The 19,960-nt window shown below is 46.2% G+C and overlaps 1 protein-coding gene across 1 annotated transcript in view; it reads left to right on the forward strand.

The window, feature by feature from the left end:
• The window catches only part of Zfp64 (ZFP64 zinc finger protein), a 29,590-nt gene that overhangs the window by 2,215 nt on the left and 7,415 nt on the right, over nt 1–19,960 (forward strand). Inside the window, exons 2-4 of the mRNA XM_076851926.1 lie at nt 728–967; nt 15,336–15,500; nt 16,573–16,635. Of these exons, the coding sequence (XP_076708041.1) occupies nt 728–967; nt 15,336–15,500; nt 16,573–16,635 (468 nt within the window). The remainder of the gene's footprint in view (nt 1–727; nt 968–15,335; nt 15,501–16,572; nt 16,636–19,960) is intronic.

A 19,960-nucleotide genomic window follows, 5' to 3' on the forward strand; every position in this document is an offset into this window, starting at 1 on the left:
GGTTTTTACTATGGTAAAGAAGCAATGCCCCTGTCATTTAGGAATGAATTTTGGCTACAAGTAACAGAAACTTGAAGTACCCTGGCCTAACAAGAAGTCTGGGATTAGTTGATTCTAGAACCAAATTAGGGGATCAGTGAAGTAAGAGCCAAAATCAATAAGAATCTTAGCATTGTCCTCATATTTACAAGATGGCCGCAGAAGCCCCAATTGCACATCTACATTGAAAGCCAAAAGAAGAGGGAGCAGCACCAGCTTTTTCTGCACCCTTTTTATCATGAATGCTAACTGTTCCCCAGAAACTCTTCCAGCTGTGTGCTGGAAGGGCTCAACAAATATGTAGGGGACCAAGATTATTTTGGCTAATGGTTCTTGTGGTGGTGGTTGTTTGGGTATGTGGGGGGACTGATTTTCATAATAACCATTTAGTTGGGATAGGAGGTGGCTGCTGCTTCCTGCAAAGTGACGGGCAGCCCTGCACATCAAAGAACTTCCTTGCAGAAAGGCACCCGGGGCAACAGGTCATCCTGAGCCATCCCTTGGATCTGGGTAACTGCGACTAAGACAGCTGGGATTCTATTTGCAAGAAAGAAGAAGGGTTTGAGGGTTTTGACCTGGCAGCTGGCCAGGTCTGCCCCGCTGCCCCTTTTCCTACCAGGAATCAGGTTTGCAATGTAATTTAAAGCTGTTTGGAATTAATCGGTGACTCTCCCTTTGTCCCCTGGAGTTCCAGGCAGCACCACCGTGCTGGTTGAACTGACCCCGGACATCCACATCTGCGGCATCTGCAAGCAGCAGTTTAACAACCTAGATGCCTTTGTAGCTCACAAGCAGAGCGGCTGCCAGCTGACCAGCGCGGCAGGAACAGCCCCCGGCACAGTCCAGTTTGTATCGGAGGAAACGGTGCCTGCCACCCAGACTCAGACCACCACCAGAACCATCACTTCAGAGACCCAGACGATCACAGGTACGGCTGGGGGGCTCTGGTTAGGGGTGGCCTGGCTACCTCCCAAACACCTTCCTGGAACTTGTTAAAAATACCTTGCTGGGGCCCAACCCCTGGGGTAGTAAATTCATCATTTTTAACAAGCTCCACTGGGAAGCCAGCTGCCCAGCCAGGTCTGGGAGCAGCTAGGTTAAAGCAGTAAGTGTTAGCAGTTAGAAACATTGTCACATGTTAAGCAAGACAGACAAAAAACAGGTTTCAAAACCAAAACTATATACTAAGAAAAAGGTACTTGCAGAAAATATGTCATAGCGAAATAAGTGGTTTTCTTTGATCGTGGGTGTACCTGTATGAGCCCTGAGCTTGCATTACTTGAGTGAAGGAAGGAAAAACATATTGTTTTTGTTTTTTGCATTTTAATATACAAACAGGCATGAGTGTCTCCCTTTCTTGTGCTACAGACTAAGAACAGAAAAGCCCATCCCTGCCCTCCATTGCGTCCACTCTGCCAAAACAAACTACAGACAGGTCAAAATTTAAATGTACAAAGTGAAGCCGGGCACAGTGGCACATGCCTGTAATCCCAGTGGCCCAGGAGGCTGAGGCAGGAAGATCCCAAGTTCAAAGCCAGCCTCAGCAACTTAGCAATCCCTAAGAAACTCAGCAAGACCCTATCTCAAAATAAAATATAAAAAAGGGCTGGGATATGACTCTGTGGTTACATGTCCCTGGGTTCAATACCTGGTACCAAAATAAACAAACAAACAAATAACATGAAACTAGTAAAGTAAATATAATACACACAGAGATACACATACACACCCCTACATGGACCTATACTCCCGTACTTAGATTTATCATCTATCTAATCTGTCTTAAGGAACCAGACAGAAAGAGTTTAAAGCAAGCCATTAATGAGAAACTTACAAACAATTCTGGGTCCTATAGGGAAATGGAGAAGGCATTAGTTAAAGGCATTCAAATACAAATTGAAAAAATATATTAATGGGCTTAACCAAGAAGTCAGGTTGTGGACCACCCCCCATGAAGAAAGAGTCCTAAATCTGATTGGAAATGAAGTTACAGCTTTCCCAAAGTAAAAAACGAGTCTAAAGATGAACAAACAACCTGGAAAAAAAATTTAAAGCATGTGTGACTAAGACCCAGCATCCTTCCTAGACAAAGAGCTCCCAAAACCCGGTCACCTCAGAGTCAAAGGACAAATAGATGAGGGAGGGAGGGGCGGGCAGCAGTGTGTGCTCTGGGGAGGTAAATTCATAAAACCTGGGCAATTTTGATATCCTTGGGATTTTCCACCTTAAATCTCTCAGTTTTATGATCTACCTAAACGCATTGACTCGTGAGCCTAGGCCAGGTATTGGTCCTGTAAGAGGGTGCTCAGGTACAACAGGTACCACCGAGAAAGGGTGGAGCCTGGGTGCAGATGTGAGAGTCAGAGTAGAGGTCGCAGTGCAGTGTGACTTAGCCTGGGAAAGGGGAGCCAGGCCTGTGTGCAGACATAAAAAGATTCTCGAGGTAAGTGCAAAAGAATACTCTGCATTTGTGTCATGTCGCACTGTACTCAAGGGAAGCTTCTGGAATGGGGATGAGACAGGTGCCGTAAATGAGATAGCAAGGCTGCGTGGGAGGAACTGGAATGTCCCCGGGACTGTGGTCTCCGGGACTGTGGTCTCGGGGGAAGGAGATCACACAGGGCTCCTCCCCAAGCGCAGCAGCTCTTTGAATCCAGGTGGTTAAATATCTAGATTTTTCAGAAAAATTGAAAAATGTGAAATTTCTCAATTTTAAAACTTTATTGGCTAAACAAATTACATCAACAAGGCTAAGTCAGCCCACAAGCTATTCTAGCTTTTTCAGATGTTTACCAAAGAGATCACCTGGAGTCAAGGGGAGGAGCATTTGAAAGTAGGGGAACCAACTTTCTCCTGATGAGCTGTACCTTGGTGTGATGTTTAAAGCTTTTGGCAATTAGCAATATTTTGTGAATCCAAAATAATGTTTCTTGGTTTTGGGCTTTTTTTTTTTTTTTTTTTTTTAGAACCAGGGAATGAACCCAGGAGTGCTTAACCACTGAGCAACATCCCACCCTTTTTTATATTTTATTTAGAGATGGTCTCACTGAGTTGCTTAGGGCCTCACTAACTTGGGAAGGCTGGCTTTGAACTTGGGGTCCTCCTGCCTCAGCCTCCCAAGCGTCTAGGATTACGGGCATGCACTAACACATCAGAATAATGTCTCTAGTGAGTTTTTAAGACATGAAAATAATCACCTCACAAACCTTCATTAAAGAAACTTGAGGTCACCCTACTCTCTCCAGAGTTTCTTAATTCTCATTCTCAAGGAAGTGACCAAGAAAGTGTGAGAGCTAGAGTGTGGTGTGGTGGTGCACACCTGTAATCCCAGGACCTTGGGAGGCTGAGGCAGGGGGATCGTGAGTTCAAAGCCAGCCTCAGCAAAGGTGAGGCCCTAAGCAACTCAGTGAGACCCTGTCTCTAAATAAAATACAAAATAGGGCTGGGGATGGGGCTCAGGGGTCAAGTGTCCCTGAGTTCAATCTCCAGTATCAAGAAAAAAGAAAATGTGAAAGCTGGAAGTCACCTTGGAGATGAGCCAGGTGCTTCTTATTTTTACAGTGGGGGTGGGGGGTGGGGGGGGACAGCAACTGTGCGTGTGGGGAAGAGGCAGGGCCACTGTCCCCCACTGTCTCAGTCCTGGGATGTGAGTGGGTTCCCCTTCCTCTAGTGTTCTTCTTCTTGAAGGGTCAGTGCGTTTCCTATCCTCAAGAGCCCAGTCCCAGTAACGCACATGCTGTGTGCGACACGTGTGAACCCAATCTGCCTCTCGGTGGGCCGGTCACTTCCTGTCTCGCTCACTGCCATCTGTCAGAAGAGGGGCAAGACCTGATGGGCCACTGTGAGGCTTCTGTGATGGTTCACATAAGGGCCAGGACCAAGTCGGTGACCACTCTCACTGCTGCAGGCATCAGCGAAGGGACAGTGCCACCACCCTGGGTCTCTTCTCCACCTGGCTCAGCGGCTCCTCCCATTGAGTCTGCTCTGGGGCCTGCTGCTCAAGCAGCGTGCTGCTGTCTTTTCCCTAGAAGGTTTTCTGGGCTCCACTCCCTCAAGTTTGGGCTTCAGGGTTCCATTATCTAGCAGTTCCCAGCCCCTACCTGTGGACCAGGGTCCCCAGGGAGCTTGTTAGAGGTGCCACTGCCTGGGCTTCACTCCTGAATGAGACACTCAGGCATCTGTATTCTTAACAAGCTCCCAGGGGAGCCAGGTCCCAGCTAGGTTGCAGGGTCACTCACTGCCCAAGGCCACAGTCTGACCCCTGCACAGCCATTGCTCCTGTTCCTCATCTGCTCCCAGGCTGCTCTGCCCTTGACTGAGCCAAACTCCTCCTCCCTTGGCTCCCACTTCTCCCTGTGTAATAGTTGAATATGAAGTGAAATTCATTCTCTGCCTCCTAGCTTCGGAAGCTGTCTGTTGTTTCACATATGATTTAATAACTTTGACCTAGGAGAAATAAAAATATATGTTGATGCCGGTGACAAAAAACTACCAACCCACACGCATTTTCTAAGTTCACTGCTTAAAATCGTGGGGCTCTGTAATCAGATCCCTGAGTGTTTGGGGGTTTTGTTTTGGAGGGAGGGGGTTGTTTTTCGTGTCTTTTTTGCAGAGTTGGGGGTGGAACCCAGGGCCTGGCACATGCTAGGCAGGTGCTCTCCCACTGAGCCAGGCTTCCAGCCCAGGTTCCTGAGTTTGGATCTTGACTGCCTAGATCCTTAGGAGCTTTCTAACCAGGGCAAATCCCCAGAGTCCTCAGTGTCTCATTTTAAATGTCCATAATAAATGGAAAGACAACAGGGTTTGTTAGTTTAAGAGTCTGGAGTTCTGAGACAGACTGCCTCAGCACAAATCCTGGCTGTACCACTTGCCAACCATGTCACCTTGGGCAGGGACCTCACAGGACTAGGCCTCCATTTCTCCCCCTCTCAGGCTGCAGGGGTCCTACGAGAAAGACACTTCTAGCTGTCAGTGTTGCCTCTTTTACTCACCAATCAGGGGGCTAGGAGATTTAACTGAAAAATGTTAGCACAGACAGAAGAACGGTCTTTCCCACCTCTTCTGCCTAATTTCTTCTCTTCAGGTCCAAGTTTAAAAATTTCCTCCACCCAGAAGCCAGCCCTGGTTTCCCCTTCTTCATACACCTGAGGTTAGGTTTCTCACCTGTTTTCTCGCTGTGCATTCATCACACATGTGATTAATTAGTTACTTGATGACAAGTAGTCTTTAATTAGCCAGAGGTGAAATAAAAGCTGAAGGGGTCGGGCAATGGCAAGGTGTGCAGCAGCCCAGCAGCTAAGCAAGAGGGAAGAGCAGCTGGCACCAGCCAGCAGCCAGTCCCTGCAAGGTCCAGGTGTGGCCAGGAGCTGGCCTGGTTCTCACTGGTCCACCATGTCCTTTTCCTATTGAACATAAACAGTTTCACAGAACATCAGCATCAGACCAGGACATGTTGTGACTATTTTGGAGCAGGGACCAGAACAAGACCACTCTGCCACCGTGGCTGAGTTCAGAAAAAAAAAAAAAAAAAAAAAAAACAGGGACATTGTCCGAGCCTCCCTTCTTTACCTATTAGAGTTTTAACTGTGCTCTAGTCCTTCCTCCCTCTTAATCCTGTTCATTGGAAAACCACATCGTTATACGAAATCACATATATGAGGTTGTGAGGGGAAAGTCGGGGGAGGGAGAGAATGGAACAACAACAGATGAGGTAGAGAGGGAAGATGGGAGGGGAGAGGAGGGGGGATAGTAGGGGATAGGAAAGACAGCAGAATACAACAGTCACTAATATGGCATTATGTAAACATTGTGAATGTATAACTGATGTGATTCTGCAATTTGTATTTGGGGTAAAAATGGAAAAGCATAACTCACATGAATCAAATGTATGAAAGATGAAAAAAATAAAAAATAAAAAAAAAATGCAAATCACCAAGTCACCCTGGCTTCCTGACAGGTTCCAGTGCAGGCTTTCCCCACACATACATCTAACGTGGTGGAGGTTTCCTCGCTGCAACCAGGGTTGTGTCCTTCGTGATCTTTGGCCAGAGGATATCAACATAAGGAAGGCCCAGCCACACAATTGATTTTGAAAGCCTTAGGACAAAATCTGAAGGCCCAACTTGGCTTGTGAGCCCCAAATTAGTGGTTCTAGGCTTAAATCTTCCTGCAAGCAGTGACCTAGTCAGTCTTGTTTTCCTGTCCCCAGCAGCAGGCCTGGCACATCTTGGGCACTTAATAGAATAGCCCTTGCGTGAGGGCAGGAGGGGGCAGAGGGAAGGATCAAGCCTGTTAATGTGCATGAAGCACAAGACATAGCCTGGGCCCATCAGGAGGGTTCCAGGAGGGGAGCTTCAGCATGGTCTTGTGCCAGGTGCTTGGGCTGAGATCCTAGGGGTGCACCTTGCCCCTGGAGAGGCCAAGCGCCTTGGAGAAGGGAGGAGGACTTAGTCATAGGACATACAACCCCAGCAGGTGCTGCCTTAAAGGTGCAAAGAAGTAATAGTGCATCAGTCCTGAGCAGGAAGTGAGGGGGTGGAGGGGGGTGTGAATAAGATCAAATGTGTAACAGACCTTTGGGAGGAAGTGATGGGAAGTTAACACTTCTTCATGGTCTGCTGGTGGAGAAACTTGGAGTAAGATCTGGGAGCAGGGGCAAGAGAGAAATAACTCAGGGCATAGGTACGTAGCAAAAGCCATGCTTTCACTCTGGCCTTATTTCTGAAAGTTGCTGAGCATATGAGTAATTTAATAAGACAAACTATGCAGGGATTGCCCGGAGGACCTGGCAATAATAATAATTCTTATGCAGTGCTAGTTTGTGTGCCATGTACTTTTCTAAGTACTTCAAATGAAGTAATTTTTCACAACCATAAATTAGGTACTAATAATGATTACCACCCATTAATGAACCTGAGGCATAGGGCATTATAAAACTTGTCCAAGAAGGGTGTGGTGGTGCATGCCTATAATCCCAGCAACTCAGGAGACTGAAGCAGGAGGATTGAAAGTTTGAGGCCAGCCTGGACAATTTAGCAAAACTCTCTCTCTCTCTCTCTCTCTCTCTCTCTCTCTCTCTCTTTTTTTTTTAAGGGCTGGGTTGTAGCTCAGTGGTGGCATGCCTCCTGGGTTCAGTCCCCAATACTCTAAGTAAATAAATAAATAAATCACTTGTCCAAAATGACAGGGACAGAAAATGATAGGACTGGGTCTCAGACCCACAGTATCTGGCTGTATAACCTGTGCTTTCAACCCAGACTCGGGTTAAGGGAAGCCCTCACTGCAGTGTTGCTCAGGCTACTTTGTTTACAGCGACCACTGGAGGTTTTGATGAAATGCAGACTCCCCATCCTCAGTGGGTTTAGGGGATTTCTGGGACGCTGAACCAGCTCAGGAGTTCACATGCTTTCTGTTGCTCTTCAACCCACCAAACTAAAAGCAGGATGAACAGTGAGGCGTTTCCCACATCCAGAAGACCAGGAAAGGCCGATCCAAGGTGGGCCCTGGGGCTCATTGGTGGCATCTTCTTTTCATTTTCTTGTCCTTGGCAATGGGCTTTATCCTGTCCTTGCCCCTTGTGGCCACAAGATGGCTGTTCCTGCTTTAGACTTCCGATCTCCTCCCAGCCACTTCCACAGACAAGAGAGGAGCAGCTTACCTTTATCAGGGAGGAAACTCCTCATCCACCTACCAATATTGGGACACGTGGAAATGCCCAGTCACACTGTAATGGAGGTAGCAAGGGGCAAAGAAGAGGGGCTCAGCAGGGAAATTCCAAACCCAGGGCCCCTCAGCAGAGCCTCACTCCCACCGCAGCCCCATTAAATAGGTTAGATTAGGAGTTCTGAAAGAGCGAGTGAGCCAGAGAATTACCTGGAAAACTTGTGAAAAATACACCGATAGATATCTCTCCCTACAGACTTCACCCTAGATCTCTGCATGGGCTTCTCTGGTGTGTGATCAGGTTGAGAACCACTGGACCAGGAGAAGGGGGAGTAGAGAGGGACACCCACCGGCGGTGGCAGCCAGCACCTCCAAGTGCCCCACAGATCTGAGGAATAAAGAAATGGAACACAAGGAGGAGAAGGAAGAATGGGGGGTGGAAGGAATCATTATTCTTAGCATTTTTGTTTGTTTTGTTTTGTATTTTTCCTGTTTGGTCAGTTCCCATCCTAGTGCAGGTCAATTTTCTGTACCTGGAACTCTTTGCCCAGCACAGCCCCCTGCCTTGGTACAATTTAAGCCAAAGGGGAAACCATATAGAAGGTTGGGAAATGATGGAGAATTGAGGGCAGAGATGCAGCTGGGTCTGAAAAATGAGATTGAACTAGAAGCTAGACGTGTGTTAGGGCTTCCCTCACAGTTTAGAGGCTGGATCTCAGGGCCCGTCCGGAACTACTGAATCTGACTTCGCTGTAGCCAGATCCCCAGATGGTATGTGCGCACATGGCCTCTGGCGGGTGCCCTGTGTCAGTTCCTGAGGTTTAGGCCTTCCTTTTGCAGAAGGAAAGTCCTTAGCAAACCGGGTGCTGGATTTCAGGGCAGCGAGTCTGATTGGCCCAGTTGCCATCAGGTGTCTGCAGCTGAGCCAATCAGCGATGGGCAGGGGGCGTGGTCAGGGGCCCCACCCAGAGGCAGAGACTCACTCCTGGGATCCAGACAGACCCAGAGGCGCCCAGCTGCGCCCGGACTTGGAAATGCTGTTGGGGAACAGCTTTGGAAGAGAAAGAAGCAGATTTTCTCTTGGAGTTCACCACCTCGTGATCCTCCTGCCAAGTTCGCCACCACACCACCCCATCTCATCAGATTTCCTCTTGGAAAGGGAATTCTGCATTGCCACTTGGGATACCAGCCCCGAGGTGAATCCTATCCAGGATGCACTTGGGAAGAAACAACGGGAGAGAGGTTCAAGAGATTAGAATAGATGACAATGAAGTAAGGATCCACAAAGAACTTTTGCAAATCAATGAGAAAAAAAAGTAGAAATTCTAATAGGAATAAGATCCTAGTGTAACAGGCAGAGCAGTTCACCCAAGAAAGTATGTGACTGGATAAAGATGTTGAAAGGGTCACTAGTTATCAAAGAAATTCAAATTTAGCTAAAATGGCCCCACTTCAGTCCTGTCAAATAATGTCATTGATAACCAAGGAAAAAGAGAATGCAAATAACTTCAGTTTTCTGAAAGGATCTTATAATTATGCAATAAACATTCATACTATTTTGACCCAGTTCTTCAACTTAAAGGGATGTATCCAAAGAAGCTAGGGTTACCTTAAAAATCCTAGAGAAGTGCTATTTATAAAAATAGATAACTAGATGCCCAGCATTTTGGTACATTCCTGTAATCCCAGGCTGAGGCAGGAGGATCACAAGTTCAAAGGCAGCCTCAGCAATTTAATGAGGCCCTAAGCGACTTATCGAGGTTCTGTCTTAAAATAAAAATATTTTTAAAAAGGGCTGGGGATGTGGCCCAGTGGTTAAGTGCCCCAGTCATTAGTTCAATCCCTAGTACCAAATAAATAGATACCTAGAAGCCTCTTCAGTGGTCCAAGAAAGAAAAATGGTTAATCAATCTATACAACAACCAAAATAATGGAATATTATGTTGCCGTTAGAAATTGTACGTTGGATAAATGATAACATGGAAAATGCTTTGGTGACAAACTTGTATAATTGTTTAGCAAAAAAAAAAAAAGAAGAAGAAGAAGAAGAATATAAAGTAATTTAAGCCATGATTCCAGTTTTTTACTTCTAAAATCTGCATGCAAAAAAACCATTTAGTTGATCCTTAATTCACCAAAGTTCTTTGAGACCCTGCCCTTCTCCAGGTTCTGTGTAAGTCAGGGAGAGGGAGGGGGACAAGGCTGTGTGTCTCATCCTGCCAAATGGAGGGAAGGATGGTCATTAAATAGTCTCTCCGATTTTTTTTTTTTTTTTTTTGGAAGAGGACTACTGGAGCACTTAAACACTGAGCCACATTCCCAGCCTTTTCTTTGTGTGAGTGTGTGTGTGTGGGGGGGGGGGGGGGTTGTAACCAGGGTTTCAACTCAAGAGCCGTACTGAACCCCAGCCCCAGCCCTGTTTTGTATTTTATTTAGAGACAGGATCTCACTGAGTTACTTAGCACCTCACTTTTGCTGAAGCTGGCTTTGAACTCTCGATCCTCCTGCCTCAGCCTCCCAAACAGCTGGGATTAGAGGCATGTGCCACTGCACCCAGTTTAGATAATAATTGAATTGCAGTAGAGCTAAGTGGTTTGGAGAGGCCACACAATCCGCAGTGAACACACATGATGTGTGTCACATGTGATGACAAAAATCAGGCAATTTTTACTTTCTTCTCTACACTTTCCTGTACTTTCCAGATTTGCTAACAATTCGTGTTCACTTATATTTTGCAAAAATAATTAGACTTATAACTTTTAAAAAGAAAAAGGGATTTTGAATGGAGTTTTCTTTTTTAAATATTTTTTAGTTGTAGATGGACACAATACATTTATTTATTTACCTTTATGTGGTGCTGAGGATCAAATCCAGGGCCTCACACATGCTAGGTGAGCCACAACTCCAGCCCCTTTAATGGAGTTTTTTAATTGAAGAAGCAGGTTGACTTGGGAGATGTGGGAGCAGTCTTCAGACAGTTGAAGGGTGACGTGTAGAAAAGGAGGTGGGCACATGAGCCCATCCACTGAGGGCACTAGTGAGAAGGAGCTAAGGATTTCGGTTCCCTTGGAATCCACATGGCAGGCTTACATTTTAAGCAAATGTATGACCAAATAACTAAAGGCCCGGGACTTCCCTGCTACAAACCAGGACTAAATGTGGCCGCCTCTCAGACTCACCTGACCACACGGGAAAGCCAGGGACATCCCCAGGAGGCAACAGTCAAACCAAAAGCCCCCGCAGGTGTGTGAGACTGAGCTGCTAGGCCAGGGGATCTTCTCTCACTAAGCAGGGACTTGATTTTAAGGGCCATGCTAGAGTGGGGGGGTGAGTCCTGGTGGTCCTTGCTATCCCCCTGGGCAGATCTGGCACTGTCCCTGCTGCCTTCACTGCTGCTTGGTGCCCTGAGATCCCCCAAGGCCAATGCCACTCAGTCTATAGAATCTAAATGCAGACCAATGAATGGTAATCTGTTCTTGCATCAAATTCCAGCAATATCAGCTGATGACTGAGTGTTCCCGCTCAGTCTGTCTTAACCTCCTTGAGTCTTTACTAGAACAGTAAGCTCTCAGCTCTGTGGTCTCCACTAACTTTACAATTTGACTGACCAAAAGTAACCCTGACGAGTAGAGAAGTGACTTGGTCAAGGCCCCAGAGCTGGTGAATGTGGAGAAGTTGGTTCCAGGTCAGTCTTACTTCTGACCGCCCCCCCCCCACACACACACACACACACTCACACCTCGGAATGGGTCGTGACCCCACCATCAAATCACATGCAAACACCCAAAGGGACCGAGGGAGGCAGTTGTTCCAGCAGTCTCTTGGAATTCAAGGCCACAGGAAGGGTTTCTTGGGGTACCTCTGCAAAATGCGCTGTCCACAGAGGACCCTAGAGAGAAGCCAGGTGTGGAGGCATGACCCTGAGGATGAAGCCAGTTAGGCAAGCTGCCTATCTGTGTGGCACTTACTGTCACCCACTGCCTCTTTGTTGCTGTTAAATTCCAGATGCCTTCAACAGAAGACCATTTTATTTATTTTTTATGTGATGCTGAGAATTGAACCCAGTACCTCACCCATGCTAGGCAAGACTCTGCCACTGAGCCATGACCCCAGCCCCCAGAAGACTATGTAATCATATGTTTCCCTGTTTTATGTGCAAATGACCCCCAGTGAGGCCTTTCGGGACCTCCCTGCATAACATTGCATGTCCCAGCACCCCTGAGAGCGGCCTGCTTTGCATCTCTCCATGGCGCTTAGCACCTGACATGCTGTGCATTTCAATAAGTTATGGCCTGCACCAGTCCCAACTAGAATGTCAACTCTGTGAGGGCAGGCTGGTGTCCCTTTAGATCACTGCTGTTTCTAGTACCTAGGACACTGCGTGGTGCACAGGAGGTACTTCATGAAACTGAGCTGAATAAATGAATGACTAGTAACGAGATCCCAGCAGCTGTGGATGCCAACCTGACCCTCACAGCAGCCCTGGGAGAGAGACAGGCACCGGTCCCATCCTCCAGGTGAAGACACTAAGGGAAGGTGAAACTCGGCAGCCCCTGCTCCTGAGCAAAGACTTTCTGGTCTAGTGACTGTCTTCTTAGGGTGACACATGTTACACCTGACTGGCCACACACCCAAAATGATCCCTGCAGGTGGGTGCTGATGCCCTTTGCTCTGCTTAACCTTCCCATGCATGATGCCTCCTGTGGCCCCAAGACAACAGAGGCAAAAACAGACGAATGAGCCCACATGGAAATGTCAAGCTCCCGAGCAGCACAGGGAACAACAGAGTGACCCGGCAGCCTGGGGAAAACCTATGCCTGGGAGGGACTTCAGATCCTCAGGAGCCCGTGCTGCCCCTGCTGGGACTTGTCCAGAGAGCAAAGCTGAGGCTGGTGGCAGGGCAGCACACAGAGAGAGCCACCTGTTTCCAGAAACAGAAAGGGGCAGGCTGGGCAGGTGTAGAGCCAGCACCTGTCCTCCAGGAGGGTTCTGAGGCCCCTGAGGTAGCCTGCCAGGAGGGCCTGCCCCACTCTGAGAGCCTCCCACCTGGGAGCCACCTGTTCAGAAAGTCCAGAGGTCACATCAGCACAACACGCCAGCCTGGTTGCAGCACCAGAGGTCCAGTACCTTTGGAAACCCCTCAGTCCCAGTTAGGGACAGAGGGCCACCTAGGTCACGACCACTCGAGGGGAGAGTTTGGTGCACTGGGCCCAAGTCCAGATCTGTTCAACTAGAGTAGCTGGTGCTTGTTGTCATTCAGCCATGGCCACATCCTGATATCAAATTCTCTCATTAAGCTTTACATCCACCTCCTCGGGGGGACGTGGGGATTATCCCTATTTATAGGTGAGGAAACTGAGGCTCAAAGGGAATTCATAACTGGCCTGAGGTCACACAGCAGCAGGTTGCTGTACAGGACCTGAATCAATTCAAAGGCACCTTGGCACCCACCTGAGACAGTGGCGGGCTAGGAGGCATTGGCCAGAGAGTATCCTTCTGTGCATGGGAACAAACTTGATCACAGTTGATCCCATTCTTGTCACTTCAGGCTTTTGCAACTGCTTGTCTTCAGTTTATCCACTGCATAAAATCTCTCCATGATGATTCAGTTGTGGTGAGAAGCGCTGTACCCAGCTGTGTACCCAGAAATGCCTGGAGACGGTAACAGGGTTGATTTGATATTAATGAAGCAAATGCTCCTGGGAAGAATGACTGAAGTTCCAGTTCTCCCAAAGCAGCATCCAGGGGAGGCAGACTCCTTTTGTGTGTGTGTGTGTGAGAGGGGGGGGGAGGGGATACTGGGGGTTGAACCCAAGGGCACTTAGCCATGAGCCATGTCCACATCCCTTTTTATTTTTTATTTTGAGACCGGGTCTCACTAAGTTGTTGAGGCTGGCTTTGAACCCGCGATCCTCCTGCCTCAGCCTTCCGAGCTGCTGGGATTACAGGTGTGCACCACTGTACCCATCAAGATTCCCTCTAGACCAGGCCAGGTTAGAGTTTACTCTGAGATACTGGAATAGGATGGTCTGTGCGGTGGCTTTCAAACTCAGGCATGTGACCAGAATCAGCCAGATAGCTGGTTAGAACACTAGGCACCTGTCACCCCCAGAGGGTCTGATTCAATGCCTCTGAGGTGCAGGCTGAGAATTTACCTTTGAAGCAAGTTCCCAGGTAGCTCCAGTGCTGCCGGCTTGGGACCACACTTTGAGAACCAAGCAGGGCACTTGAAAGCAGGCATGACGGACAATAAATCCCATGCTGTAAGTGAAAACCTCTCAGCCAGAGGTGGGTGCTGGGTGCTGGCGCGTGCCTCAGAGAGACTCGGCGTGGACACCAGGATGGCAGCTTGTCAGGTCTGTGGCTGACTTTAACATATTCCCTGAGAAGAATGGGAACCCTGGGTTTGCTCAGAGAGCAGGTGCTGTCAGAACCCAGGTGTTATTTGACAGGAACCAGCCTGTCAATTGGAAGAGTCAGGAACCGGGGTTTCCTGTCAGATGTCAGAAGACTGAAGAATGCATTTAATATGAAATAGAATTCCTAAGGAATGAGAAAGCATTGGGTCATAATGCATTTTATTGGCAGCATTTTCATTGTATATAAAATAAGAACATCAGGGCCGGGGCTGGGGCTCAGTGGTAGAGCGCTTGCCTAGCATGAATGAGGCACAGGGTTCCATCCCCAGCACCACATTAAAAAAGAAAAAATAAATAAATAAAATAAGAACATCATCTAATCGAACATCTTAGATTCAAAGAAATACTGTGTTTGTGTAAAGAAAAAATGCAATTAGCACCTTCAGCCTGTAGCAGGGAAGTTACTGCTTTGGGCAAGGCTAAAATCAATAGTGACGTTGGATCTACATGGAATTAAATAAGTATATTCCGTACATAAAACTGCAAAATTTTGAAGATGGTTCCTGGGTGCCTGGGGTTTGGAAAACCGTATGACAGCAGCTCTTAGAATCACCATTAGGGCTTCTCAGCTTGATAATGTCCACCCACTGAGAAAACCACTATTTACTTATTCCTCTTTGAGGCCAAATCTTCATGTGACAGATTATAATCTAATAAAGGAAAAAAAATATTATGACATTGCCTATTTGTGCTCACTCTCTTGCTCTCTCTCCTTTTGCCTAAAAACTTCAGCAAGAGTACCGGAATACTACTGTATGTGGAAAACGTATGCTAAGAAGAATGTTATTAGAATAGTCTTACCCAGAAGTCTTTCTATCAGTACTTTTCTGGTAGCTTGTTAGGATTTTGTGATAAAGCTTACCAGAGTGCCTAGGGAATCTGCTGCATTTAGCATAAAACTTACCTGGTGTAAATTGTAGGAACACTTCTCCTTCATTCAGGGGGTCTGGATCTGTTGTTTCAGAGCTGTCTCCCAGCATCTGATTCACTTACTTTCTCCTTCTGGTTACTGAATGGCTGCCACAGATCCAGGCATCCATCAGAAGCCCTGCAACAAATGTGCTCTAGTGTCTCATCAGCTTGAACTGGGTCCTGGAATCACTCTTAAACATCAAGGGAGACTGGGATGTTTGTTCTCTACAAAGGAAAAGGTCAGCAAAGGGAATGGCTGGTGGATATTTATATTGTGAAAATTAATAATACCATGTCTTTTAGTTTCAGCTCCAGAATTTGTGTTTGAACATGGCTATCAAACTTATCTGCCCACGGAAAGCAACGAAAACCAAACGGCCACTGTCATCTCTCTCCCCACCAAGTCATCACGCACCAAAAAGCCTGCGGCCCCACCTGCTCAGAAACGGCTTAACTGTTGCTATCCAGGTACAGCCCCCATGTGTTCTGCATGTGTAGAGGATGCGACCTTCAGTCGGGGTCCAGGGCTCTTGACAGCTGGGTATGGACATGACACTTACTGTCTGGCCTGAAAATCAGAGCCTCACAGCATGGGTGTCACCACAGGCCCCTTCTCTCTCTGTCACTGGTATTGTGCCCAGGGGCACTAAGGCTTATAGCCACAGGCCTTTCGAAGGGAACTTGTGAGACTATTCAATACTATGAATATTTCTTCCTGCACTAATGCTTAAGAAAACATCCAGGAAAAAAAAAAATTTTTTTTCTTTACTTTTATTTCAACTTTTTATTTGGGAATAATTTTAGACTTACAGAAAAGTTACAAAAATGTCCCTTGTATACCTTTCATCTAGATTCCCCCGGATGCTAACATCTTCCACATTCATTTTGCCATTCTTTCTAGATATATCTCTATATATTTCTCCCCCAAGTCTCTTGAGAGTAAATTGTGACCTGATGGTCCCTTGCCCTGTGTTTTCTAGAAGTAGGGAGACTGGGACAATATAAAACCACAGGACAATCATCAAAAGCAGGAAACTAGCGTGTGTGTGTGTGTGTGTGTGTGTGTGTGTAATCAGATTTACTGACCTTACTCAGATTTCACTGTCCCACTCATGTCCTCCTTCAAAAGAAAAACGCTTCCCCTGCCTGGTCCGGTGTCTAACCCATGACCACACGTTACATTTGGTTCTTATGTGTCTTTAATTTCCTCTAATCAGGAACAGGCAAGCCTTTGTCTCCTAGGGGCTTGACATTTTTGAACAGTACAGGGCCTGTCAGTTTGCAAAATGTGCCTGGACTTAGGTTTGTGTGGTGTCTCCTCAGGATTAGACTTGAGGCTCCACGGTTTGGGCAGGGGCCCCGGAAGTGATGCCGTGCCCCTGGTGCGACACCTAAGGGGCGAATGACGTCCCTTTGTGCCCTTACTGTGCTGCTAACCCACATGGCTTGGAGTAGGAAGTTTCTGCCAGTGTTCTCCACTCGAAAGTAACTGTGTTTTCCTTTGTAATTAATATTTCCTTGTTTGTTTGTTTGTTTTTAGGTTGCCAATTCAAGACTGCCTATGGTATGAAGGATATGGAGCGGCATTTAAAAATTCACACAGGTAAGTAACATGTCTTTGGCCTCTGTGTCCTATAAATCCCTTTTTCTAAAGAGGAGAAAAAGGTGAACGTATAGAAAGAGAAAAATGAGCCGGATGAAGTGGTGCACACCTATAATCCTGGCTGCTTAGGAGGCCCAGGCAGGAGATCTCAAGTTCAAGGCCTCGGCAACTTAGTGAAATCCTGTTGCAAAATTTTGAAAAGTTTTTTAAAGGGGCTGGTGGTGTAGCTCAGTGATAAAGTGACCCTGAGTTCAATACCTAGGACACAAAAAGAAAGAGAGAAAGCAGACCAGCAAGCAGGGAAGAGTAAAGTGGCTATTTCTGATCATTTTAATGTTCTTTAATACAGTTTGTCCTTCAGGATCTTCGGGGGAGCTTACCAGAATTTGAGAAGGTTCAAGTCCTTTATAAAAATGAGACTTGTAAAAATAGTAGTTGTATAGATGCCACAGGTGTATCTTTTCTTTTTTTCTTTTTGGTACTAGGGATTGAACTCAGGGGCACTCAACCATTGAGCCACATCCCCAGCCCTATTTTGTATTTTATTTAGAGACAGGGTCTCACTGAATTGCTTAGCATTTCACTTTTGCTGAGGCTGTCTTTGAACTCGAGATCCTCCTGTCTCGGCCTCCCAAACCGCTGGAATTACAGGCATGTGCCACTGTGCCTGGCCACACGGGCACATCTTACATATACTTTGGATCACTATAGATGACTCTCAACACTCAATGCAATGTAAGTCCTATATAAATAGTTGTTTGCTGTATTTTTATTTGTACTTGTTTGTTGTTATGGTTTATTTTTCAAATATTTTGGATTGGCAGTTGCTTGAATCCACAGATGCATCACCAGTAGAGACAGAAGCCGACTGTGTGTTATTTTTGTGTTTCCCAGATGTTTTGCATGGAGAAAGAATGGCTTCTAGGCAATTTTAAACGAAGTGTTAGATGTTCATGTTCAAATGATGGTATTATACAGATTCAAAGAGTGTCAGTGTATCTAGGTGAGGGATGCAGTGAATTTGACTTTATTTCCACTAATTGTCCAAAGTCTGCAGTCGAGACCAGCCTTGGAAGATGGAGCAGCCAACAGTTATTTTTTATATTCCTTGGCCCGGACGACTGAGGGCCTTATTGCACTGGGGTCACCATCCTATCTATCTGCCTCATCTGTGTCATGTCATTTAGATTTATTCTAATTATCCAGACCTTAATTTCAGGTATTGGCAAGCATTTTCATGTGAGAAGCAATAAATCTTTCCATGTGGCCTTCAGAGTATGAAGCTTCAGCCATCAGCATATTTAACTTTGAAAGAGTTAAGGACCGTGATTTCCTGGTGGCGACTGGGAAACCATTGTAAAAATAAATGAGAATGACTTAATTTCTGCAGATCTGCAGAGAACGCCCACATGCAGCCAGCCACATCTGTGTTTGTAGGGTGGTTCCTGATTAACTGAACTACCTCCATCATCGTCTTCAGCTCCAAGAATTGACTAGACAGCAACTTTGCTAGTTTCCTCAGAGACAAGGGTGTGCTTAATAACCCCTGGGGACTGGTAGACAGCAACAGTCACAGGGCTTTTACCCATTAAGCTGGCCAGAAGCTACCCAGATGCACCAATAAGTATCTGCCCCCTGTTGCACACAGACAGAGCAGTGGCCACAGGAACTGCTGAGCAGCTGATACTGCTGAGCAATTACCATTCCTGGATTTTTAAATTGACTGCTAAGGTTTTTAATAACAAAAATGATAATCTATAAGAAAATTTTAGAAGTATTTTTAAATCCCAAACATTTGTTCTAAGATGATAGTGATCAGCTTTGGCTAACTAACAACATAGTTCAGCACCTGGCTGCGGGGGACTCGGCAAAGTACATATTTGATACATATAGTAAAAAATGAAAAATCCCAACTCTCAGACTCTTCTAATCCTTTGACTCAACTGAATTAAATGGTTTACTATATCATTCTAAAGAATTCGCATGCCTAGCCGGGCGCAGTGACACATGCCTGTAATCTCAGCAGCTCAGGAGGCTGAGACAGGAAGATCACAAATTCAAAGCCAGCGTCAACAAAAGTGAGGTGATAAGCAACTCAGTGAGACCCTGTCTCTCAGTAAAATACAAAATAGGGCTGGGGACGTGGCTCAGTGGCCGACTGCTCCTGGGTTCAGTCCCTGGTACCCCCCCAAAAAAAAAGATTTGGCATGCTTATATGAAACTAAAAACATTCTTAATTTAACTAGCACTCTATACAACTTGCTTCTTCGTTTGCTACTGGACCTCTTCCTACATCAGTGTGTGAAAATCTACTTCATTCTCTTCAGTGGCCTTGTAGGGAGTTGATTTCAGTCATTTATGGCACATGTATAAAATAAATATTTCTGGGCTGAGGTTGTGGCCCAGAGGTGGAGCGCTTGCCTAGCATGTGTGATGCAATGGGTTCGATCCTCAGCACCACATAAAAATAAAATAAAGGTATTGTGTCCACCTACAACTAAAAAATAAATGTTAAAAAAATAAAATAAATATTTCAGGTTCAAAATCATGTTGTGAATATTTCATGAGGTGTAAAAAAGATGACCAAAATTACTTTAGGTACAAGAAAGTAGGCAATTGGGCATCACTGTAGCATGAGGCTAAATAAACAAGATGGTCCTGGGTTCTAGTTCCAATTGTTAAGAGGATTAAATAAAATAATTCAAAGATACAATGCTGTTCAAAAGTTTAAGCATTTAAATTAACGTCAGCCAAGAGAATTTTTTTGTGCCCAAAAAAGCACACATGCACCAACCAACAATAATGATTAATCATCATCATCATCATCAAAAAATACACATCAAAAATGAGCAGTTGTTCACAGACTGACATGTGTCAGGTTCAGATTAAGCTGCCGTGACAGAGAAACCCAAACACTAGCTCCAGCAGGACAAGGGTTTGTGCGTCAGTCACATAACCACCCACAGATAAGCGGGTAGGGTGGCCTCTCTGTCCCAGAAGGTCATGCAGGAACGGAAGTCCTTCTGTCCTTAGCTGCATTCTCCCACCATCTATAGGGGCCCTGCCCGCACCTGCCTGCACCTGCTGACTCCGCAGGTGACCCAGTTACAGTCGGTGATAAGGAGGAAGGTGCTGCCTTTCACAAAAGGGACACACGACTTTCCCGCCATTGCCTTCACAGAAACTTAGACATGGAGCTGGGAAATGACCTCTCTGGCTCGCCAGCCATGACCTCTGCTAAACCTTAGGGGTTTCAAATTTTAGGGTTTGTCTAGTGTGAAAAGAGAAAAGAGAATCAATACAGGGGACCGTCAGCTGTGCCCGG

Source organism: Callospermophilus lateralis, chromosome 3 (assembly GCF_048772815.1).
Source record: "Callospermophilus lateralis isolate mCalLat2 chromosome 3, mCalLat2.hap1, whole genome shotgun sequence".
NCBI classification, from domain to species: domain Eukaryota; kingdom Metazoa; phylum Chordata; class Mammalia; order Rodentia; family Sciuridae; genus Callospermophilus; species Callospermophilus lateralis.